This window comes from Microcebus murinus, chromosome 9 (assembly GCF_040939455.1).
Source record: "Microcebus murinus isolate Inina chromosome 9, M.murinus_Inina_mat1.0, whole genome shotgun sequence".
NCBI lineage: Eukaryota > Metazoa > Chordata > Mammalia > Primates > Cheirogaleidae > Microcebus > Microcebus murinus.
Window position 1 is genome coordinate 32,126,518 of NC_134112.1, and position 24,049 is coordinate 32,150,566.

General features: G+C 35.6%; 1 protein-coding gene across 1 annotated transcript in view; it reads right to left on the minus strand.

Moving 5' to 3' along the window:
* HDAC9 (histone deacetylase 9) overlaps nucleotides 1-24,049 on the minus strand; it is an 873,646-nt gene that overhangs the window by 113,600 nt on the left and 735,997 nt on the right. Inside the window, exon 24 of the mRNA XM_076006392.1 lies at nucleotides 5,397-5,515. Within this exon, the coding sequence (XP_075862507.1) occupies nucleotides 5,397-5,515 (119 nt within the window). The remainder of the gene's footprint in view (nucleotides 1-5,396; nucleotides 5,516-24,049) is intronic.

Sequence of the window (24,049 nt, forward strand, 5' to 3'; positions counted from 1 at the left end):
ATCTTATCACACCAAACTGAGCTATTTTGTACCTTTATTTAATTAATCACATTTATTTCAAGTTTAATATTTAAAAGATTTAATCATCTCCCATCGTCCTGCTTTCCTGAGCAGAGATGAAATGAATTTATCATACACATTCGATTCTAGCAGGTGTTAACAGCTGGAACTCAGCACTTTTGCCCAAGGCCCACTCTTATAAAAAAACCATGACTTCTCTATTTAATGCTTATATTGTTTTCAATTCTATTTCTATTAAAGTTAAATATTAAACAAGTGACCATTTTCAGAAACAATTTTTATAAACACAAGTTTTTCTTAATTCAAATACTATAGGAGATAGAAACATATTGTCTAACACCTATAGAATTGGCAGTAATGGGAGGATAGCAATGACAAAAAAGAGAAAAAAAAATCATGAAATCCTAATTCAAGTAACATCAAGTATAGTGGAAGAAAGCCTCTGACCTACTTAAAAAATCACAGGTTCATTTTAGCTTTACTCATTTAAAAAAATGCTATTTAGACAATGTGCCAGGCACTGGGCCAGTTTCTGAAAGCATAGAACAGAAATGTGTAAGAGAGGTTCATCTGATCGCAGCCAGAAGAGAGAATTTTAAAGATTAACCTTCGTGAAGTGGTATCTGGTGGGTGTCTTCCAGACACTTTTTTTTCCATATCTGTTTTTTGTGGCCTGAAATTCTATTATGAGAAGGGAAGGCAATGATTCCTCAGTTACAGATACATCATAAGAGATGCAACTACCAAACAGAACTATTACATTAACTGAAATATACTTATTTTTAAAATTATAATCAGATAATAACTAAAATACTTAAGTAAATGTGATCAGGTTCTTTATAGATTTTGATAATGTGGAGAAAGAGACTTAGGAGAGCCATAGACATTTTCAGGTAGGTATAGAGTCATCAGTGAGAAAAAAACAAGAAAAAAAAGAAGTCTATTTCACCAAAATATACTCAGTATTGGCTCAAACTATATTCAACTCTGTGGACAAATACAATGTATAGATGGAGGGGATTTTGAGCTGCATACCCTTGTGTATGTATATGCACCAGAGACTAAGCATATGCATGCGTTATTAGCCGATGATGTAGATAATGTAGCCGCATATATTCATAAAACTTGCCTCTTGGCACTTATTTGTTGATTGAATTAGTGCTTCAGTGGACTTTTTTTTTTATTATTTCATGATATTTGAGGGTACAAACATTTTGGTTACATTTTATGTCTTTGCCTCATCCAAGTGAGGGTTAGAGGCATGCCCTTCCCCTCTACAATACTCACCGCGTCTATTAGTTGTGAGTTTAACCCCTCCCCCACAACTCCCTAGTTCCTGGAGATTACTACCAAGTGAGCACCATATTGTTAATCAGTTAGTGCCAATTTGATGGTAAGTACAAGTGGAGCCTATTCTTCCAATCTTGTGATACCTCATTAAGTGTTCTTTTTAAGAATTGACTAATCAGGAATCTTTGTATTTCCCCTAGGATAACTCACAATTCGTATGAATTCATTTATACAGGTATATTCTTCCCCTAAACAATGCTCTCTACTTGTCATACAGACATTAACAGGGGGAAAAAAAGAATGAGAGAATCACTAAAAAGGAATACAACTTTCTATCAAAGAAGTTATCAAAGGTAATTCAAGACTTTAAGGTATGTTATTTGATTTCCTCCCTCTCCCCAACTATTAGCTCCTCTTTACTTGTCAAAATAACACTTGTGTATTTGCTGAGGGGAATGGTTTCTATCTCAAGGACTGTAAAATGTTTATTAAAGGAACATATTTTATATGTTTATAAAAAGGACATTTTTTTTATCAGATATGGCTACGATCTTGCCATGCTTTTTGTATTATTCCAAAGAAAGAAACATTCTTATTCACATGATAAAAGCAATTTGCACATATGAATTCACTGTCTGACACCAATGAAATTAGAGAATGTTTACATGTGTTGAAAAGGAAGAAAAATATATTTTGTGGTAAGATGAATTCGAACTAAAGGACCCTTTTTTAAAATGTTAACAACACTGTAAAGCCAGAGGGTGCTGCAATATGGTGAATCAATTTTATTGTTTGAACATGGCACTTAGTTGTCATGACAACCTTCTTAAACTGTAACCCGAAGACAATTAGATCTAAATCGAAGTATTTAGAAAGATAAACTGATAACTTCAAGGTAGAGTTTGATGTTGGGTTTAGAAAAGGTCACAAAGTTATTTATTCCTTTCAGATTGGGTTTTACCTTGATCCTTAATTGAAAGTACAACATAGATTCTAAATAAGTAACTCATATCATTTATTTAAAACTTTAGCAAAACCAATCTCAATAGTTTTGTTGTAGTTTCATAGCAGAGAACACTTAATATATAAAGAAATGAGAGATGAGAGGAAGAATGAAAAATATCGCTAGCTAAGAATCACTTTTAATTTTAAATTGCCTCTATATTTGGACTGACATTTGTCATGGCACCAACCTTTTACTTTTTAAAATAAGATTGCTAATTAGATGTTTAAAAATAAACAAAAACCCAACTGTTTTTACTTGATTTTTCTTTTCCTTTCAGAGATAGCAAACAAAATTATTTTAAAAAATTGATTCAATGTGCTAGGAAAATATAATTTTAGCATCTCTGCTGGGGTAGTGTCCTCAAAACTACTCTCTAAAATCATCAAATTTTCTACTGAGAGCAGAGATGAGTTTTGCCAGAATTTGAAGACATTGGGAGAGAAATTTGGTTTTGTATCTTCTATCTACTTTTTACTTTAGATTTTCTAACTTCATTTTGGGACTCCTCCCAAATGGAGGATGGCATCTGACATAGGACAATGAAAGCCCAATATTAATGGCCTGCCCAGAACTTTCAGACCAAATAAATATAAATGCATCTGCCAGGTGGTTAGAAAGCAAACAAAGAGACCCAATGGTGAGCTATTTGGGGAATAGCTATAGAGCTGTCCAGTTTCTCCCCAGTTAATGTGATAGCGTCTCTAGATAATATAGCTGGTGAACTCAGGTCTACATGAGATGACATATACAGTTGGTCAGACATGAGGCTTTGTTGTTTTTCATTTAAGCATCACAGGGCTATTCAGTGTCTATAACCAATGACGTTTACGTAGTTAAGGGTCTTAGGCACCAATGTGGCCTCTGCAGTGTGCATCTGAATTTTCTATTCTCATGCAATTTTATGAAACCTTTTTCTATTTTTTTAATGGGAAAAATCCAGTAAATGCCTCATGCAATTTTATCTAAATACAAACTCAGGATACACACTTTGGTTTTAACCTCAGTTATTTTAGATGGTCAAATAAATTAGTTTCCTCATCTATGAGACATGTGGACTGTTTTAGAAAGCCTCTACTATACTCTATTTGGATTCTAAGATCCTTTCCCCTCCTTGTATATTTTTCCTTGTTATATTGGAAATACTCAACAAAAGGTCAATTATATCACTTAAAACTTATGTCTGTTTGCTTTACTTTGGAAATAGGCACCTAATGAGAGAATATAATAATCTTTTGAATAGAAAAGATATACAAGAAAAGAGACAGATATGGAGAGGCTGGGAGTGAGAAGAGGGGAGTTGCACAGGTTGTGGACAAACTTATTCTGTGATAAAAAGCAATGAAGAGTTCCCCCTCAAGTAGATATATATATATATATATATATATATATGGATAAAAATGTATATATATATGGATAAAAATGTATTAAAAATCTTATTGCATTGTCCCAACGCTAAAAGTGAGAGAACCTATAGCTCTTATACCTGTGACCAAAATAAATTATACTACTACTTGCTATTCTACCTTCCAAGATGACATTTGAGATTTGAAATTGATTTGGCCAAAAATGAAAATAACAAGTGAACAAAATGATTAATCCCTTCCAGCTAATTCTGAGAACTGGACTTGTTACAGCCTGCCCTCTTGGCAAGGAGAAAGATCCAAACATAGATGTTCCTCTCTCCTGAGGGAGATTCTTGGATTTAATGGCAAAAAACACCTTTTCTAGATTCCTCTCTTTGCCCTCCATGTGTTTTATATTGTTTGGGTTTATCTCAATGTGGTATACAATCTTTTTTTTTCTTTATTTACACAAAACTATTCACCAATCTTAACCCAAATTCAGTTTATCTGCAGTGGAAAGGCTGACTTCCATTTGAGTGGAGATCCATGAAGAAGAAGAAAAAAAGAATTATAAAGACATTTGATATGAGCAAACACCTCTCTATTAAATTTTACCAAAATTGTGAATATAATTATTTTGCTTTCTTTTTCTCTGTGGAGTTGCTTGTTAATATGTTTTTAATAGACAACAGGGCACCAGGAATCCTGGGTAAATAATGGATGTTAAAAATAGCTACTACCTAACAATGTTACTGGAACAATTAGAATGCAGAAAACTCTCTCTCATGAGAAGCCAACTAAAAACAAAGGCTGGCATGATGCTGCTTCTTTGTGTTTTTTTTTTTTTTTTTTTCAAATTAATACAGTAAATTTGCTCCAAACTCATCTCTCCCACTTAAAACTATTTGGATGGCTTTTGTGTTGTTTGCTTTTCAACTTCCCCTAAATTATATAATTATGGGATCTATTCTTTGTGTGATTTTACTTCTTTTTTTTTTAATAGACATTTATGGTGCCAACATACATTTATATGTGTGGACTATATATATGCCTTGTTTTCGCACTCAGAGAGCAAGGAAATTATCCTTAAAGAAAGCTTCTTTCTAGTCAGATTCTATTAGGTTATGTTATACAAATGCACTATAACACAAAATTCACCTCTTCATTTGATGTCCAGTTGCTAAGGAACACAGCCAAAATATTCCTCTTTGTAAGACAACAGAAGACCAGTAGAGATCATGAGGGTTGCCCATAGACATGTACGGGGCCTCCGACCAAGTGGAATTACACTTCTGTATTTAAACCCGGAAGAGCATAACATTATTGACAAATAGCTGTTTTTACCTTGTATACAATGGAATAAAAACAGGGAATTCCATAATCCTTGCAAAAAGCCCAGTAGCTTTTCTAGACTCATGACCTCTCAAGTCATTCGGCATATTTTAAACAGAAGCCCTATCACTTCTGCCTCTAAATGCAAAACAGGACTCCTGAAAAGCACAAAGTTTCTGAAAGATCCTGCCATGTCCACCAAAAGAAACAATTTAACTTTGTTTTTCTTAAAGGCCAACTTCTACAGAGACTTGAATCTGACAGAGCAATAAACACCATCTGAATCTTTTTCAAATGTCTCACCCAAGTTCATTGGACACATGTAAAAGGTATTGTCTATTTTAAAGACCTAAAACATGTTATGATGTCATACCATTTCATAAAGTCCTGAAAGAGATACTTACATTTTGCTGTCACTTTGTAACCCCCTAGGGGAGGGGTGTGGCCTTCTAATGCATCAAATCCAGCGGACACTAGGACCATGTCTGGATCAAACTCTTTGGCCACAGGCTTCACGATGGTCCTGCACAATAAAAAGGCAGCCAGTCACACTTGGGAATGGTGGATACCTTTAAAAATTGTTCAGTGAAAACGACTTGGCACAACCTCAAGAACTTCCCAAGAATAAAGAAAAGGGGGAAAGAAAACACTATTTGAGTGGATCAAAAACTTATCATTTCCTTAATACTGAATCACTGTTATTTTAACATCCCAATTCAGACTTTTTTCTTTCATCTTTTTTTCTCCAAATTGAAAAGAAAAAAAAAAATGCTTTGCAGGTACATTCTAAAGCCTGTCATATTACACACACATCTGTGGCTGTTTTATCCCACTGCCTATGAAAAAAACTGCTTCTTCCAAGGGAGTGACTAATGTTTTACAGAGGAAAGTTGAAGCTTTAGTTGAAAACCCGGCTTGCTCCAGTTAGTGAGAACTTGGTGTAAATTTGAACTATAAATTTCTTTGGGGAAAAAGTTTGCTTTTCCAACTAAAAAAAAAAAAAACATTTTTAAATATTTGTCGTGGTAGGGGGTGACTCTTGCAAAGGAAAAACACGAAATTCCCTTAATAGAATCCAGACTATAATGTTAAGTGAGGCCAAAGTCAGACACTCCAGGACCATGGTGGCCCCATCCATGACAGCACCCCCTGCTGGTCCCACTCAGACACTTCAACACTCACCTCTCCAGCCTTCTCAAGGCTTCCCAAGCCCTTTCTCATCAGTGCTGGTTTGGAGAGAGAATGACTGTTGAATGCAAGTGGGCTTCATGAGATAAAACTGTTTTAAACGTGGGCTTCAAGACCAGTATTCCATCATAAAAACTCAAATTCCATAGACTATTTAGTGAAATGGGGAAACTGCATCCTATAGTAAATTTAAAAAGTATGAAGATCTGGGTTGTGTGTTTATGAGAAATAACTAAAAGAGATATTAAGTAGTTATCCTTGAGTAGCGTCTTAATTAGTTCTTTTGTTTTAAATTTGTAAATTTCCCAGGTTGTCTGCAGTGATCGCATATTAACTTTACATTTAAAATTTTAATTCCATGTCATAAACAAGAAGTTGTTAAAGTTATAATATAAAAATATTAATTGAAACTTACATAATAGAAATATAAATGAATGAAATATTTTCTCTAACAACTCTACTACAGTCCTAAAAGTCCATCCTTCAGGCTCATAAATGTAAATGCAAGTGCATCCCACAGTAGGATTTCTAGCAATTGGAAAACCACTTGAACCTGAATTGGCCCATCAGTGAAACTAAGTGAAAACCTAACTTTATTTTCTATGTAAAATGTCATTATTCTTTTTCTTCAGTAAAATTAAGAATTTCTACTACAGTTATGTTATCAAAGAGGTATGCTGGATTCTATCCCTTCCCAATAATACCAACTCTTACATTGTAGAGTTTATAAAAAGTGTCACATATAATAAATTCCCTATTTTTCCTGTGAGTAGAATAGCCACCTGTTGTATGTTGGGATATTAGATATTGGAATAAATTCTCTTAAACAATCAAAGGAGTTTTATCAAGATATTCTCTTTAATTTTATTAATCTTATGAATGCCCTTGGAGAACAAATGATGCATTTATAAAAATCAGTACATATATGATTGAACAAGGTTGTCCATGAGATCATTTGCATCATAGTAATCAATTTTCCCTCTTCTTTCCATCTATTGGAAAATCATCTTTCTTTCTTCTTTTTCCCAAATTAATCTGTACCTTTCTAATTTTTACCCAGTCTTCAAGGCAAATCTCACTTACTATGTTCTCCATTATGGCTTCTCTTTATGCATGGATATTAAATACATATGCATATATTTTTGGTGAACCAACAGGAAAGAAGACAAAGATTGCCAACATAATTTAAGAATACAGAAGCATAGACATGATTTATAGAGTGTAAGTGCATATAGAGAGGCCACAAAATCAAGCTGATTTTTCCCTCTTTCTAGAAAAAATAACTGACCAAACAGGAAATACCCAGAGAGTCTGACAGTTGTGTGTCACTCAGACCCACAGTCAGCTTGTTTTTCCAATCTTCCTCTAGGGAATTCTACAGTGAATCACCAGTCAAAAAGCTCAACCCAGTTACACATCTTTTCAGTGCTCTTTTCTCAAATATGATGGATTATCCCTATTTGTTTGAAGAAAGCTTCAAGTATGCAAGATAACAAAACTAGCATGCAAAATAATAAATAAAAGAAAGTAAACTCAGAAAATCAGATAAGATGCAGGGAAGAAACAATAATTTCAAATATTAGGATTATCCTTAAAGACATAAGATAGTACGTTTATAAAATGAGAAGGGGGTGCTACTAAAAAAACCCTAAAAAAATAAAAAATACAATAAACTTTGGAAGATAAAGTTGGCAAGTTCTCTCAGAAAGTACAACAAAAAACAGAGAACTGGAAAATTGCTAACAATAAATCAGAAACTCAGAGGACCCATATAGGACAATTAACATCTGAGGAAAATTTCAAATTTTTAAAAATTTAGAATCCCATATACATCTCAACTGCTGATCAAAACTAAAAGTAGAATAGAATTTTAGACTTTCAAATCTTAGAAAAATAGAATCCCCTACAAATATCTTCACAGGAAGGTACTGGATAAAGCACTTCATCAAAATGAAGGCATAAACCAAAAAATATAGCGAGAGATACAAACCATTCCCCTATCAAAACATTTTTATAAATTCTCATTTTTTCCAAAAGTTTTAAAAATTTTATTCTAACTTTAGAACAAAACAGTAGAAATTTGCTCTGCCATTGGAAATTTGGCATGGAATAGAGGAGGTTTTCATTCCAATGCAAATATTCTGTTAATAAATACATCTTACCCGCTTACAGGGGAACTGTATTTCTCTATGCCAAATACCTCTGAATATACAGAATCACTGCTTTCTATCTGAAGCAAACAGCACATTTGTTATGTAGGCCTTTCCTGAATTCACAAGCATATGGGTTTTACAATTTCATGCAGGTTTTTAAAATACTCTATTTTGCAGGACTAATCCTATACATTTGAATTCACTCTAAAAACATAAGAAAAAGATGCCCTCCCACTTAAAACTATACATTCTGGGAATTAAGTCTGAGTGGTAGTAGTTTGTTGACTAAATTAGTGATGCATAATAAGAACAGAGTTACGTGATATTATACTGTAATATATCCTGTGTGTTTTCTATTATATTAAAGACCTATATGGCAACAGATGTTTACAGATAGTGATATTGGTAAAGTTCTCAACATCTCAACAAGTATATATTGAGTATCTACTATGTTGCAAACACTGTTTTAGCTTAAAGATGTGCTCAGTGTTGAACTGAGTCATATTTATTTTCCTTTTGTTGACATTAAACTCTTTCTTGCTTTTCTCTTTGATAAATTTATCAAATTAAGACTCCACAAGTCTTTTTATTTTGGCGATTATCTTAGGAATGCCCATGGAAGTATTTGCACTGTTCTATTCATGCCAGTCTAGATTGATCTTTATTCAAAAGATCTATGGTGTCTAAAAGGTTGAAAAATGTATTTGGGGGTAATAAGTATGCAAAACAATGTCATTTTTCCTCAAACTGAACAAATATTTGAAGGCCTTCATTTCAAATTTTATCTGAAGAATGGGATTTTCTATTTAAAGATAACAAACAAAACATACACATTTGCCTCTCCTCTTTCCCAATATCCCACTGAAAAGAAAGCATAGGAATATATATCTGAACTCATGGTTTTTAATGTATATCAGATAAATAGATACATAAATCACTTTTGATGGGTGTGTATCCATAAGATGGTATATATTTCCTAAAAGCAATGACACCCCAGTAACAAGGAACCCAGTTGGTACACAGATCTTGCTTTCTAATATCAATTTTCAATGAAAGAACCCAGGAATCCTTGGAGAAGTGGTTGATTCCAGAACTGCATCAGGGAAAATACCAGGTGACTCTGGAACAACTTGAGGTGACAGAAAGCAACGAAATGCTCAAAAAGATATAGGTACATGTCAATAGTGTGTAAGAACCAATGTGAAGGAGCTCTCAATGGCCAAAGCTGGACTAATTTTAAGAACAAAATAAATGATAGGATTGGATTATAATCCATAGAGTCAAACACTGAGTCCATAGTGAGCTAAATAAATATTGAACAGAGAGGAGAGGAAATAGTTCTTTCCTACAGAAAAATATCGAGTCTTAAATGTAGAAGAATTGAGGGAAATAGGAAATCACTATTTGAACAAGACAGGAATAATTGCTGCAGGCAAGATCCATGGATGGATACTAAAATTAGTGGACAAAAGTTGGAGGAGAAACATGATACTTGCATAATTCCAAAGTATTACGGAAAGAAAACAGCAGACACTACCTTCATGAAGTAATCAAAGTTAATATCTCCTGTCATTTTCTATGACTGTGGTCCCCATCGCCGGGCCATAGCTGGGTACTGATAGGAACCAGGCTGCACATCACAGCCTGAGCTTCACCCCACAAATGCCCCCCTCACCCTCTCATCTCCCCACCCCCACCTACTCCCATCCTCATCATGGAAAAATAGTGTTATTGTCCTCCATGAAACTTAGGAACCAGGCCTAAGAGCAAGAGGTGAGTGGAGCGGGAGTGGGGCGAGCCAGCAAAGCTTCGTCTGTCTGTATTTAGAGCCACTACCAGTAGCATCTGCAGCCTGAGTTCTCCCTCCCCCCACAACTCCACTCCTCCCCCCAAGGAGAAATGTCTTGCGTGAAACATGAAACGGATCCCTGGTGCCAAAAAGGTTGGGGACCGCTGCTCTATGATGCATTGACAAAGGCAGATCAATCCTATAGTATTCTTGTTAAAAATATATAACCTTAAATATAATAATGAAATCCTAGCACTCTGGGAGGCCGAGGTGGGTGGATTGCTCTAGGTCAGGAGTTCAAAACCAGCCTGAGCAAGAGTGAGACCCTGTCTCTTTTATAAATAGAAAGAAATTAATTGGCCAACTAATATATATAGAAAAAATAAATTAGCCAGGCATGGTGGCACATGCCTGTAGTCCCAGCTACTTGGGAGGCTGAGGCAGCAGGATTGCTTGAGCCCAGGAGTTTGAGGTTGCTGTGAGCTAGGCTGACGCCACAGCACTCACTCTCGCCTGGGCAACAAAGCGAGACTCTGTCTCAAAAATATACATATATATATATATAATAATGAGAACACTTCAGGCATATAAATTGAGGAATATGTGACAAAATAACCAACTAGCATTCTTCAAAAGTCACGACCATGAAAGACAAGGGAAGATTTAGCAATTGTTACAGACTGGAGGGGACTAGGGAGATGTGACATCCAAGTACAAGGTGGGGCCCTAGGTTGGATTTGGGGACAGAAAAAAGGGCATTAGTGGGAAAATCTCAGTCCCATATAAAATCTTCAGTGTATCTGACAGCATTGGACAAGTATTAATTTCTTATTTTGATAATTGTACTATGGTTATGTAAGTTTTTAACATTAGTGGACACTGGGTGTCAGGCATACAGGAACTCTGTACTATTTTGACAATTTTTCTTTAATTCCAATATGACTTCAAAATAAAATGTTAACAAGTACCAGAGTATAATAAATAAATAAATTTATAACAACAAAAGAAAACGAGAGAGTTGTCATCAAACAGATTTTTGACAGACTTCGGGAAGATGAAATTGACTGGGAGCATACAGGAGAAACGAAACAAACAAGAGAGCTGTTGCCCTGTATATGCTTCCATTGGACCACAGAAGAGATGGCAGACACCCCACCCAATGGAACCCCACTGAGGAAATGGGTACAGTGAAGGAAGGGAGAGGCAGGACTACAAACAAAAAACCAAAGAAGTTTCAGTTGGTTAAGAACACAGACTACATTCCAACACCTTAATTACACTCCCCCTTTGCTAGTAACCAGGCAAAAGAGTCAGATTGCCTTTTTCTTGAGTAAAAGGATGTGTCTACAAAGCAAAGGCTTCTAATGTTCATACTGGTGCCCTAGTATAGTCCTTCTTATTTTAACATTTGAGAGGACTCGTAGACTTTGAGCCATCTTCTACAATGCTAACTCTACAGCGGGGTTTGGTGTACCACACACTCTATCCCACACCAGCTGACACAGAGCTCTCAATTGACCCATTTACACAACCACAGGGAAAACTGATGCCAGACTCTCTTAAAGATCAATGAAAAGGCAGGCATTACACGGCACATGAGAAAACCCAGCAGTATACAAAAATATTGAAACAAACAAAAATATAAATGGGTCTGGAGATGGTTTAGGCAACAGAAATAATGATCTCAAAGAGATACAAGAAAATATCTTAGCCATAAAGACATGCCGTTATGAAAAAGAACAAAGTAAGTTCTTAAAGATAACCAATTTCACACAAATTAATAGAAAGTCTGAGAAAATAAAATTAAAGTAATCCCTCTGAAGTGGAAGCAAATAGGTAGAACATAAATGGGAAAACATGAAACATAAAGGATCGTTGCAGAAGCCCTGGATTTGAATAATGGGAGTCTCTGAAAGAGCCAAGTACATAGAGGAGAGGAAATTATCAAGTAACAACAGAAGATAATTTTTAGGAACTGGAAAATACTCAAGTCTATGGGTTTGATAAGTCCAACCAGTGTGAAGCTCATATATAAAAAATACACACTTAGACATAGTCTCATGAATCTTCAGATCCTCAGAGATCCTTGCAAAAGAAAAAGTGTACCCTCAAAGAAACAAAAAATGACACTGACAGCAAAGTTCAAATTGGTACCATTGAATGTCTTCAGATTCTGAGGGTAAATCACTTTTAAATTTTAAATCTACTTTCAGCCATTATATACTAGTATTCAATTTTATGACATAAATAAAAATACTTTAATACATGTAAGAAATCTGAAATTTATTTCCAATGTACACATTCTTAAATATTTACTTGAAAATGTAGGCTTTATTTCTGCAAAGCAAGGAAATAAATCAAAGAAATAGACAGGCATATGACCAAAGTAGTTGATATGCCATAGGAAAATGAAGAAGGTCCAGTGATTGTGCATATATTTCTTTGCTAGAAACCAAATGATTGAAGGAATAATCATGACATATATGCTTTTTTATCTTCACCTATCAAAGGTGATTTTCTAGCATGCTTTTCTAGAAGAGTATGTCTTTTCTCCTTGTATGCCATTACCTCAAGTGAGACACATGCTAGTGAGAATACACTGAGCTTAAAAAATAAAGGGAGACAAAGAGAATACTACTATAAATAGAAAGACACATAGATCATGTGATTAGATACGAGACACGGTAAAAAGAAGAGAATCCATTCTGGATTTCTTTCCATGGGATTTGGAGCAATTGATTCTGACACTGAACTTCTCAGATCTCTGGAACTATTTCATTTCTAGTGAATGGCCAAACAATCGGTCGCACTGACATTGAGTCAAGTGTTGTCCTTAAGCTGAACCACGCTAGTAATTTCCCATGACTCATTCCAGAATGTGCTGAGGGAAGGGTATAAGATGCCCACCCACTCGTTTGACATGCTCAGTGCAAGAAGGGAGACCCATAGGAGCATGACTGTGGCTTTAAGGAAGACAGCAGGCTTGGCTTCACAACCTGCAACTCAGATTTTAAAGCAAATTTCAAAGCATCTTAACCTTAACCTACAGAGTTACTCAATAATATTTTTGTATTCATTTAACAGTCCTTTACTGCGCCCCTCCTACATGGGAAGCACTAGTTTGGTGCTGGGATTCAAAGACACAAATACACTGCAGCACTGCCCTCAGGAGATCACAGATTAGAAGGACAGGCAGGTGGGAAACATGTCTCTGCGGTAGGGCATGGTCCCAACTCAAGCATGCAGGATGCGACAGAAGAGAGTGGAAACCAACAGGGAAGAAACAGTATGCAGACAGCCCAGCAGAGGGGACATGAAAAGTGAGTTTGGACATTAGGTGTAGGTCAGGGATCATAGCAAACAAAGATCCTGATCTCTTGCCTTCATGGAGTTTACATTCTAACAGGGGAGAAAGAGAGTGTATAAATAAACAAGGAAGCAAGTAAGGACATGCAGGTAAGGAAAAGGTAAGTAAAAAGCAAATTATACAGAAAGTCATGGGGGAGGTGCAAGCTTAGATCTGAGTACACAGAGAGGTGGTGACAGCGGAAATGAGAACTGTGTTTAGGAAGGGAGGAGGTAGCGCAAGCAGAATTATGAGGGACAAACAGCCACCGAGGGGAGAGGAAGCACACAGGCCCAGAGGTGGGAGGGCCCTCGGGGTACTCAGAGCATCACAGGAATGTCACTGGGGCTGACACAAAGTGAACGAAGGTAAAGATGGTTGGAAGTGGGGCCAGAAAGGTAGTATAAAGCCAGTTCATGTGGGACCTCGTAGGACTTTGGATTTCCTTCTGAGCAAGAGGGGAAATCCGACAGTTTTGAGTAAGCAGTTACATGAGCGGATGTGCATCACCTCTGAGACAGCAGATCTCGATCCCCTGTGTAATTTACACTGGCATATTATAATCATGCACATGTGACTTGCGGCTGAAAAATCCAAGCCACTTTTTCTTTAGGGTCTAATTGTAGGTCATTGCTTAAAAGCATCAGATTATAAAACTACACATGTTCAAGTGGTACAAGGAATTCTGCTCTTTTTAGGTTTTTCTTACAAAAACAAAAATGCCCATGACAGCATGTCCATTTTTCCATCCACCCCCATATGTTGTGTATAAAGTAACAAGGAAAGATGCAATCAAGGGCAGTTCTTCATGACAGTCACCAGGCAGTGCATCAAAGAAGAGCTCCTACCCAGATTCCGGGCAGCTGTAGCAGCTGCTGGAGCATCAGGATGGTTCCCAGCCCCTCACTTGCCACTGGACCAGTAGGGTCCTTGTGGGGAAGCACTAAATGAAGGAATATTATGGGTATTTGTGGAAGAGGCTCAGTTCTGGGCACTCTAAGCACACCTAGTGTAACTTGTGCTCCTTCTCCCCCAGCCCCAACCTGAGCAAGCTCTGCTCCTCTTCCCTAACCTTGACCTTCCCATTCCTCACACATCCCAAATATGCACACATGCACACACGCTCGCACACATTGTCCCTTTCTTTCTTTTACCAGGCCCCTTTTTCTTTATAGCCTCAATCTTTCAACTTTGACAGCTCTCTCTTTCTCTCATACACCCATACCCAAGCCACCAAAGAATCCTATTGTTCACACTTTGAAAATATACACAGCAGTTTGCCATGCCCCAACACCTCCACGGCTGTCTTCCTGGCCTGTGGCAACACTACCTTGCACCTAGATGAGAGCTTGGGCCTTGTAAGAGGTGCCCATACTACCGTGGTACCCTCTGCACTCTGTTCTCAACGTGGCAGCCAGCCAGGTTGATGAGTTTAGTCAGATCCTCATCATTTCTCTCAGGGTAAAAGCAAAGGTTCTTGTAAATGATGCCTAAGTCCCTGGACAGTGATGCTGCCCAGCACCTCTCTAACCCCAGCTCTTGCAACTCTCTGCCAAGACTCTATTCACAAATATGCCTGGCATATGCTGGCCAAACAAGTTGTTTTTAACAATTATCTTTTTTTATTTTGGTAAAATGTGCATAACATAAAATGTGCCATTTACCATTTTAAGTATGCAATTCATGCCATTAAGTATTAATACATTCTCATTGCTGTGCAACTGTCACCACCATCCAACTCCAGAACTTTTTCATCTTCCCAAAGTGAAAAACTCTGTGCCCATCAAATAGTATCTCAATAACTCCCCATTTTCACCTCCCCCCAACCCCTGGCAACCACCATTCTACTCTGACTGACTATTTTAGATACATGATGTAAGTGGAATCATGCTGTATTTGTCCTGTGACTGGGTTATTTCGCTTAGCCTAATATCCTCCAGGTTCATCCATGTTGTATACAGCAGAATTTCCTTCTTGTTTAAGGCTGAATATATGTTACCAATCCCCCTTCTAGATATCTATACAAAATAATTGAAATCAGGGTCTCAAACAGATAATTGCACCTCCATGTTCATTGCGGCATTAGTCACAATGGCCTCAGGGATTTCACACTGCCTGTTCCCTTTGCCTGAATGCTCTTCCCCAGATGCCTAAATCCCTCACCTCACTCAAATAGTTACTCACCTATTGTCTTCTCAGTAAGACCTCCTGATTTCTTTTCCCTCACCAATCCCACCTCTGTCACTCCTAACTCTTTTGTTCTGCTTTTCCCCCCATAACATTCATTATCTTCCAAAGGGATACATGGTTTACTTATGTATTAATATTATGTTCATTGTGTTTATTTTCTGGTTCTTCCCACTAGATGCAAGCCTTCTAAGGGAAGAAATTGTTTGCCTCTCTTCTCACAGATATATCCCAGCAACCTAGAAGAGTGTCTAGCATGCAGTGGATACTGAATAAATAGTTGTTGAGTGGAATATCCAGTGATGCCCTCTCTGGTTTTTCATGTTTTCAGCTCAGGTTTCCTTGGTCCCTCACTCTTCCTCAGTCCCGGCACATTTCACAAATATATCCTGCCCTATTTTTGTTCACTGATTTAGATATGTTTCTAAGCGTCTATTTCTTTTTTATTTGTACACATTAATCATTAAAATGGGAACTCTGCCAGTTCAGAGTTCTCTAACTTTCTTGCCTTGATGAGCACTGGAACATTGCGTGAAAGACAGGGAGGGGGGAAAGGTGGAGATTCTCCAAAAACCTTGAGAAACAGCATCAAATTCCACAATATTTTCCATGGGGCACTAACTCAAAACTGAGTCTTCTGGCCTCAGTGTTCAATTGCAGTTGGATAGAAAGATCCCTGGACTCCAGCTTAAGACATCAAGTTTCTGTTGTTGGCATTGCCTCAAATTGTGTAATCTTGGTAAACTGTCTTAGTCCCCCAACTGTAAAATAGAACTGGTGGGACTCTCTTAGATAATCTCTAAAGTTATATGCAACTCAAACATTCTAGATTTTTTTATGTTCCAGGTCTACTATACCAAAAGAACACATTTTTCCCTCCTATTCTTTCCCGTGCATTTGATAAGAAAACCTGTTGCCTGAAGCCCAGCAACTTTTCTGATTGAAATCTTTGTTACATTACCCACTGACATGCCCATGATTCTAGACCATAGAGTAGAGAGCAAGCCATGTCACTCCAAAAGCAAAGCTTATATGAGCTATATTCCTGGAGCAGAATTATTATTCTATTAATAAAGAGATTGGGGTTCTAAATATGGTATCATGAGTGTATATTGTTTTACTATGCTAAAATAATAATGCTAATTATAGTATTCTGTGTTTTGAAATGAATCCTTGATGAGAATAAGGGACCTGTATACAAATAGTACATGTATGTCATAATATAACACAATATATTCTAACTAAGCATATGTATATGCATGTGTATTTGTATATATTCTTAGTTCAGAAAGATCATTCTTTTAATTAGAGTTTTAAATATGACATTCAATAAGTTTCTATTGCTTTAGAGCATTAAAATGCCATTGCTAATTTTAGAACTCAATGTTTGTTTAAAAGAATGAATACTTGAAAGGACTAAGGGAATTTCCTTGCCTACGATGTGTCATGTAGCCAGTAATATATCTGAGTAATTCAGAAGTATTGCCAATGTATCTCTAAGCTAAGAGTCAGGAGAGACATCTTTTTCAACGGTATCTCTTCCTGATTTTGGGATAGCATCAGTGAGTATAGTATTATTATATTTATATTATATATTATTATATTTTGGTCTTCCTCTGAATATAGAATGGTATTGCATCTCTAAGCAAAATCCCACACTCAAGCATAGCAAGCTGGGCAAAATTATAAGATTTCCAGCCTATCAAAATGGATAAAGTGATTCTTACCTAATTATCATATATAAACACAATAGTAATAGAATTAAAATATTTTGCTTTTGTTGAACTCTGTACTGAAATATGGTCTAGAAAAATCTAGAAAAACCTTCACTCTGCCACTATCAGATTATTAAAAGATTAAGTCCTAAGTAACCAACGCTTAGCTACAAGGGGGCCATGTGGGGGGAACAAGGGTCTTCTCCAGTAAAATGCATTGGAATTATTGATTTCTTTTTGAATCCCTTCAAGATTGCCTGTGACTGTCCAAGTTGGTATATTTTTCCTATGGTTCCAGTGGGTGCCTACAAAGATGCTAGTTCCATAGCAGACTTTTGGTTCTAATTTCTCTTAAGACTACTTTATTACTCTTTCCCATCTTTCTTCATTCCTTCCTTCTTTTATTTCCTTTATTTCTTTCTAACTTTCTCTCTTTTTATTCTTAAAGGTCATGAAAAGAATTTAAGAAGGTTTTGGAAAAAATTTTACATCGATCAGATCAAGGTTTTTAACTTTCTGTTTCCTTAAGCGAAGATCCACTGGATAACCAAGGAAGAAAGTATATTCAAAGAAGAACATAATCCACATGATTCAGGCAAGAGAGGCAGAACAAGCCTCTACAACATGTATCTTTCCAAATTTTTGTTTATTTTCATTTCTATAGCAACCTGCTGGTTGTAAAACATTGCCATAATGAGTAGAAAATGGAGCACAAATGACAGTAAAATGTTCTTATAACTCAAATAGCAGAGAATTGTTTAGAGAATTTGGAAAGGCTGATTTTTTTTTTTAAATGGACTCATAGCAGGAAAAATGTCTACCTAAGCCATTAGTAAATTTCCCCTCCAGGGGGACAATAAGATGCTGGTGACACGTGCACTTTGGAAACTTAATTATGTGCCCATTTTTGTTATTACTTTCTTTATCCAAAAAAATCCCTAAAGAGATTTTACTACCATCAAATCAGTCGTAGGGATTTCTCTGCTTTCGGTGGGGTGCAATGTGGAGCTTAGTACACATATTGCATTTCCCATCACCCTATGAGCAGCACAAAATATTCTTTTTGCAAAGTTTCAAATGAGCCTCTCTTTGGTCTCTGCACAAGTGATTGCATTCCATAAAATATTACTGCATAAATCCAAAGGACCTTGGCTAAAAATTAAACTCGGTATTCCAATAAAATCATATATATGTATGTGAGTGTGTATATTTATTTATGTATATATATGTATTTAAAATTAAACAGAATGTTAGCCTTTATAGTTATTCTCAAAAGCAGAGAAGATGGAGGTTTGTAGGCATAAAAGGAAAGAAAAAGAAAGGTCGAAATTTACTGTAAGTAAATGTTCTGTGGTTTATAGAATTCACAAAACAAATTACAGCATAACATCCTTTTCAAAGAACTGTTTGTGTCTTTGGAAAAAGTGTGTATTATTTTTGGTGAACTCTACCTTTTGATGTGGCCTTTCTGAGGGAGGCAGCATCATCAAAAATTTTTTAATTGCGTAACAATGTGAGATGAACAAGACAAAAGGCAAGTTCATTTAGTAACTTAAATCCTTCTTGTTCCCTGAGGCATAGCCAGAGAGAGACCGAGAAGGAAGAAAGAACTTGGGGCCTGAATGGAGCTCTGAAGTGCAGAGTTAGCCTATCTCCTTGATCAGAAGACCAGCCTGAGATCAAGGAGTTTTAATTTTATTCATATCTAAAATGACAGTACAGTAGGATTAATCCCAAAGCTAAAGAAACACCTCACTATTGCTTGGGACAAAGTAACTCTTTTCTTCTAGCAAGAACAATATAATTATCAACCATTTTGACGATGTACCATGTGCCAGGCATGGAGTTTGGCAGTTTATACATTCCTTCTAATGCTGAAATACTCACAACATACATGAAATTATCTATTTTGATTCTCCAATTATAGAAAATGAGACTGAGACTCAATGAGGTTAAGATATTTGGTCAGGTTGATTCAGCAAATAACTGGTTGAAATGGGATTCAAACTCAAATCTGTCTGAATCCAAAGATCATGTTTTCTGAAATCCAACAATTTCTAAGAACAGTACACTCAAACATTCCAGATAAGAAGTGAAAAACTAAGCTGATTACCCATTTTTTTTAAATATCCAGATGTCTGACTCCATATACACAAATAGCTACTGTAAATTTATCATTTTAGAAAATAATTATGATTGTTTTTATTTTTTAAAAGGTGAATGTTATGGTGGCATGTGGTTTCTTCTGCGATACAGGGACATACTGAATGAGCTGCTGAAGCCCTGGCAAAACCAGAGTTTTCAATGGATAAAAAGCTTAAAAGCTAAAATTTTGCGTAAGAATATTTGTCCTACAACCAAATAATCCTCTATAGTCATCAGTACAGCAGTACTACACCCTCCTATTAAAAGAATTAAAGTTGTTTTTAAAAACCTTTCCAAATAGCAGATAATATATAAATATATTCAAATTGATTTGTATATATCATATCTCCATTTGAAAACAAAGTAGCTGAAGCTGGCTTTTACAAGTGTGTTTTATTCATATTGTCCATTTGTTCATTCATTAATTTATCCCCCAAATATTCAGTGAGCATCTACATTGAGTCTCAATGCCAAGGTGCCCAGTGCTGGATTTCATACTATTAGGACAGGTTCCTATACTTAAGGAGCTCATGTGGCATGTGTAAAACAGATCTGTAAACAAATTTCCCCCAGTTCAAAGTGATAAGTTCTCTAATCAGATACAGATTTTTTTGTCTCCCAGTTTAAAATGGTAATTACTCTAAAAAGTATAGCTGTGCATGTAGACACAGAAAAGGAAGTTATTAATTGTTCCAGGGAGCAGAGGAAATGTTTTATAGATAAAATGATATTTTGAGTTGCCTAAAGAGAGGCTTAGCATGTTTCAAATTTCTCAAACCATAACCAACAGCAAATAATTACATTTCACCTCCTGATCCAGTACACACACACACACACACACACACACACACAAACACACAACTAAACCATGTTTTATGAAACAATACTTAACACTCTTTTGTCTTCTATTACATTCTATTCAAAAATGCCAATCTTGACCCACCAAATTGATTTCATAACCTTTTAATAAGCTGAAAACCAGTTAAAAAATACTGCTTTAAAGGAAGAGATGTAATTATTCATTGGAAGAAAATATTTCCAGACAAAAGGAAAAAGCATGCTTTAGACACGGAATTATCAAAGCCATGACACATAGAAAAACTAGTAAAAATGTCAATGGAGTTGAATCATGGTATGCGTGGTGGCAAAGAGATGAAAAGTGGATTGGAGAAATTGGAGAAAGAAAACGATAAAGCTGAGAGGTAAGAGACAAATGTAGGACCAGACTGTGAATAACTGGACTGTTACTTCCTTCAAAGGAGCTTTATGGTGTAACAACATTGATCCAACAAAGATCATTAAGATAGTAAGGTGGGAAACAAATGCCACCGTTGCTTCAGGGAAAGATAGTAATGTGAAGAAAAGACCGGAATGCATTTAGGTGACAGCGAAAACCATAAAGACCTTAGCTGAGGTAGTGGCAGTGGGGATGGGTAGCAAGGGGCAATTTCAGGAGATATTCTATGAAGGTATTCAAGTTCAGATAACTGGCATTATACCATACAATCCTAGTAGAGCTAGAACAAAATAGGAAGGTGAAGATGAAATGCAAAATAAACAAATTATTCTCATTTACAAAATTTAAGCCATTAATAAGAATTCATATATTCAGCTAAATATTTTCAAAAATTCAAACAGTTCTGTTCTTTTAAATTATCATTACAAATGGTCATGTAATGAGTTAATATAAATGGCCATTAAGTATTTTTTAAAATATCTAACTTAAGAGTAATCAGAGAAATGTAAATTAACCCAAAAATATGCCATATTTCACTTATAAATTAGCAAAGTTTTTTTTAAGAACATTAATACTCTAAATTAGTGAAGGTGAATTAAAATTGCACATATTACTAGTGGAATTATAAATTTTCATGTTTTTCTGAAAATTAGTTGGACAGTTTATATTTGAAAACTTAAAAAAATTATCATACCTGTTGACTCATAATTCAACTTCTACGATTATTTCCTTAAGGAAAAAAACAAATTCAAATGAAAAACTTCATTTGAGTCTGCTCAGTATTTAAAATAATGGGAATTTGAAAAGAGCTTAAATGTTCATTAACAATGAGATAAGTATATAATATTATATAATTATTAGAAATTATGTTTTAATTTGACCTAAATAATAGAATGGTTTAATTTGAGACAAATTATGTTTTAATGGATAATTAATGACACAAATACTTATAATGTTGATTTTAAAATGCAGGAATCAAAATACATATGAAAGATTTAAAATATGAAACATTTGTGAAAATTATATGAAGACTATGAATTATAAGTAATTTTAAAATTTATTCTTTACAACTTTTCTATTTTCTATGGTTTCTATAACAATATATACTAATTATAGTACTAAAATTATCAGTATTATTTATAGATAAAAATTATAATCACTTTATACAACATTTATGAATAAGCAGAGTTTTTTTTTATTATTTCCTATTTCATTAAATGGGGATAAAAAAATATACTACCCTCTCGAGACTCTTGGGCAATTAAATGAGATTGTGCAAGGGAAAGTGCTATTTTGAAAATATATGTTTCAAATGCTGTATATATTTTTTATGCTATTACATTTTCTAGCAAAGACATTGGATTGGTATAGTCAAAATGGCTTCTGGAAAACAAAAAATTCTCTAATTAACATCTATAACCAGAATCAACAATCAAAAAGCTAGAAATATTACAAGGATCCCAACTTAATTTTCCAAGGGAAATATAATTTAAACTAAGATTGAATATCTGCCCAAAATTATAATTATATTGTTAGTTAAATACCAAGAATTTTTTGTTATATTTACACTAAAATCATTACACTGTCTTTTGTGAGAATTATGGGTGATTTTTTTTATTCTGTATTTCTACTTTTCAAATTTTCTCTAACACAGTTATATTCTTTTTACCAGCCCAAATTATGAGTATTAACCCTTCCATTACTTAGGTCAAGTTCCTAGACATAAAGGGAGCTTGAGACAGAACCTCTGACACTCTACCTTTCAGGGAGCAAACAAAGGTCAAATAAGAAAAAGCAAAAGAAAATGAGTCCTTCAAATTGCAGGAAGAAATCCAAGAGACCTCAATGCTATAAAAATTAGGAGGGGTACAAGTTGCAAAGAAAGAGATAAATATTGAGTAACAGGGAGATTGAGAGAGACAACATTAAGCTAAAAAAATTTTTTTTCCACTTTGAATTTGATGAACAAGTGCTAACCCAAAGAACAGTCTTAATAAAGAAATGGAAGCAATTTCAGTGGATGATGATATTGGAATAACTAGGTAGGTGAGTTCTTTTCAATATAAACAGATCTTGGCCTAAAATCATTCTATAATAACATTCTTTTATAGCCCATGACACATGAATATTATCCCACCCATCTGCCTACATCCTGATGAGTTTCAAAAAAAGGCCCAGAAGCCTTTCTCTAGCCATTTTGGGTCAGGGCTGTCACCAGGGAGGAAATGTCCTGGAAAAGAGAAGTCCTCAGATGCAGCCCCCTTCAGGCAGTCTTTTCTGAGGCTCCAGACCGTCAGATTGTTCTTTGTCACCTTCTTCCCATGAAGATTTGCATTTCACGTGGCTGAGAATTATGGAGCTTTAACGTGATGTGTAACCCTTAGAATATATCACACTGTGTAATACGCAGGAATAATTTCATAACAGTGTTTGTGGTGATTTCTATTAAAAGTTGCAGAACAAGTCCTCAATCGATTAGCATATTCTTTCTGGAAAGAATATGTGCAATTTCCAAAGATAAATGCACATGAAATTCTTTATTTCTTGCCGTTTATATCACACACTAATAAATTGAAATTAAGGGAAGATGTTAATGTATTTGTAGAAAATAGGCTTCTTTTTTTCCTATTCAATATAAGAAAGTTCAATATAAGAAAAATAGAGACTGCATCTACATGGTTTCTAAAATCACTCATATTGACACTCTTCAGGGGGCTATTTGTATGCAGCAGCAATGAGTGGTGGGGAGATGGCCATGTGCTGAAGTCCTTCTGCTAATCATAATGACCAAAACAGCAAAATAGATTCTGATTTGTAGGGTTATTTTAGGGGTTGGATCTGCAATTCAAAATCTAACCAGTTACTCATAGTTTCTTGGGGGCTGTGAGCCTTTAGCCTGAACCTATGATGCAATATCTCTCAGGACCAAAATATTATAAGGGCACCTTCTTTTCAAAACATGCATTTTAAGAGAACAGCAGGATTTAGGTCCCGTAACCAAAGCCCCACGCCAAAGATCCAACAGATGTTGGGTCTGTGAGGAAAGCAAACATCAGCCCCGCTAATGTGGTCTGTGCTGAATTCTTTGTAATTAGACATTTATCCCAGCCCAGAGTCAAGGTCATTAGAGTGAAAGGCTGTAATGCTTACAATTATTTTGCTCCTCGTGTTTCTCTGCATGAAGTCAAGGAAGACAACGGCACACAGGAGTAAAAGAAGAATTTTCAGAATGTTTCCATTACTGAAAAGGTCTCTTGGTACCATAGAGGCTGGGAAACACAGACCCAGTCAGGAGTA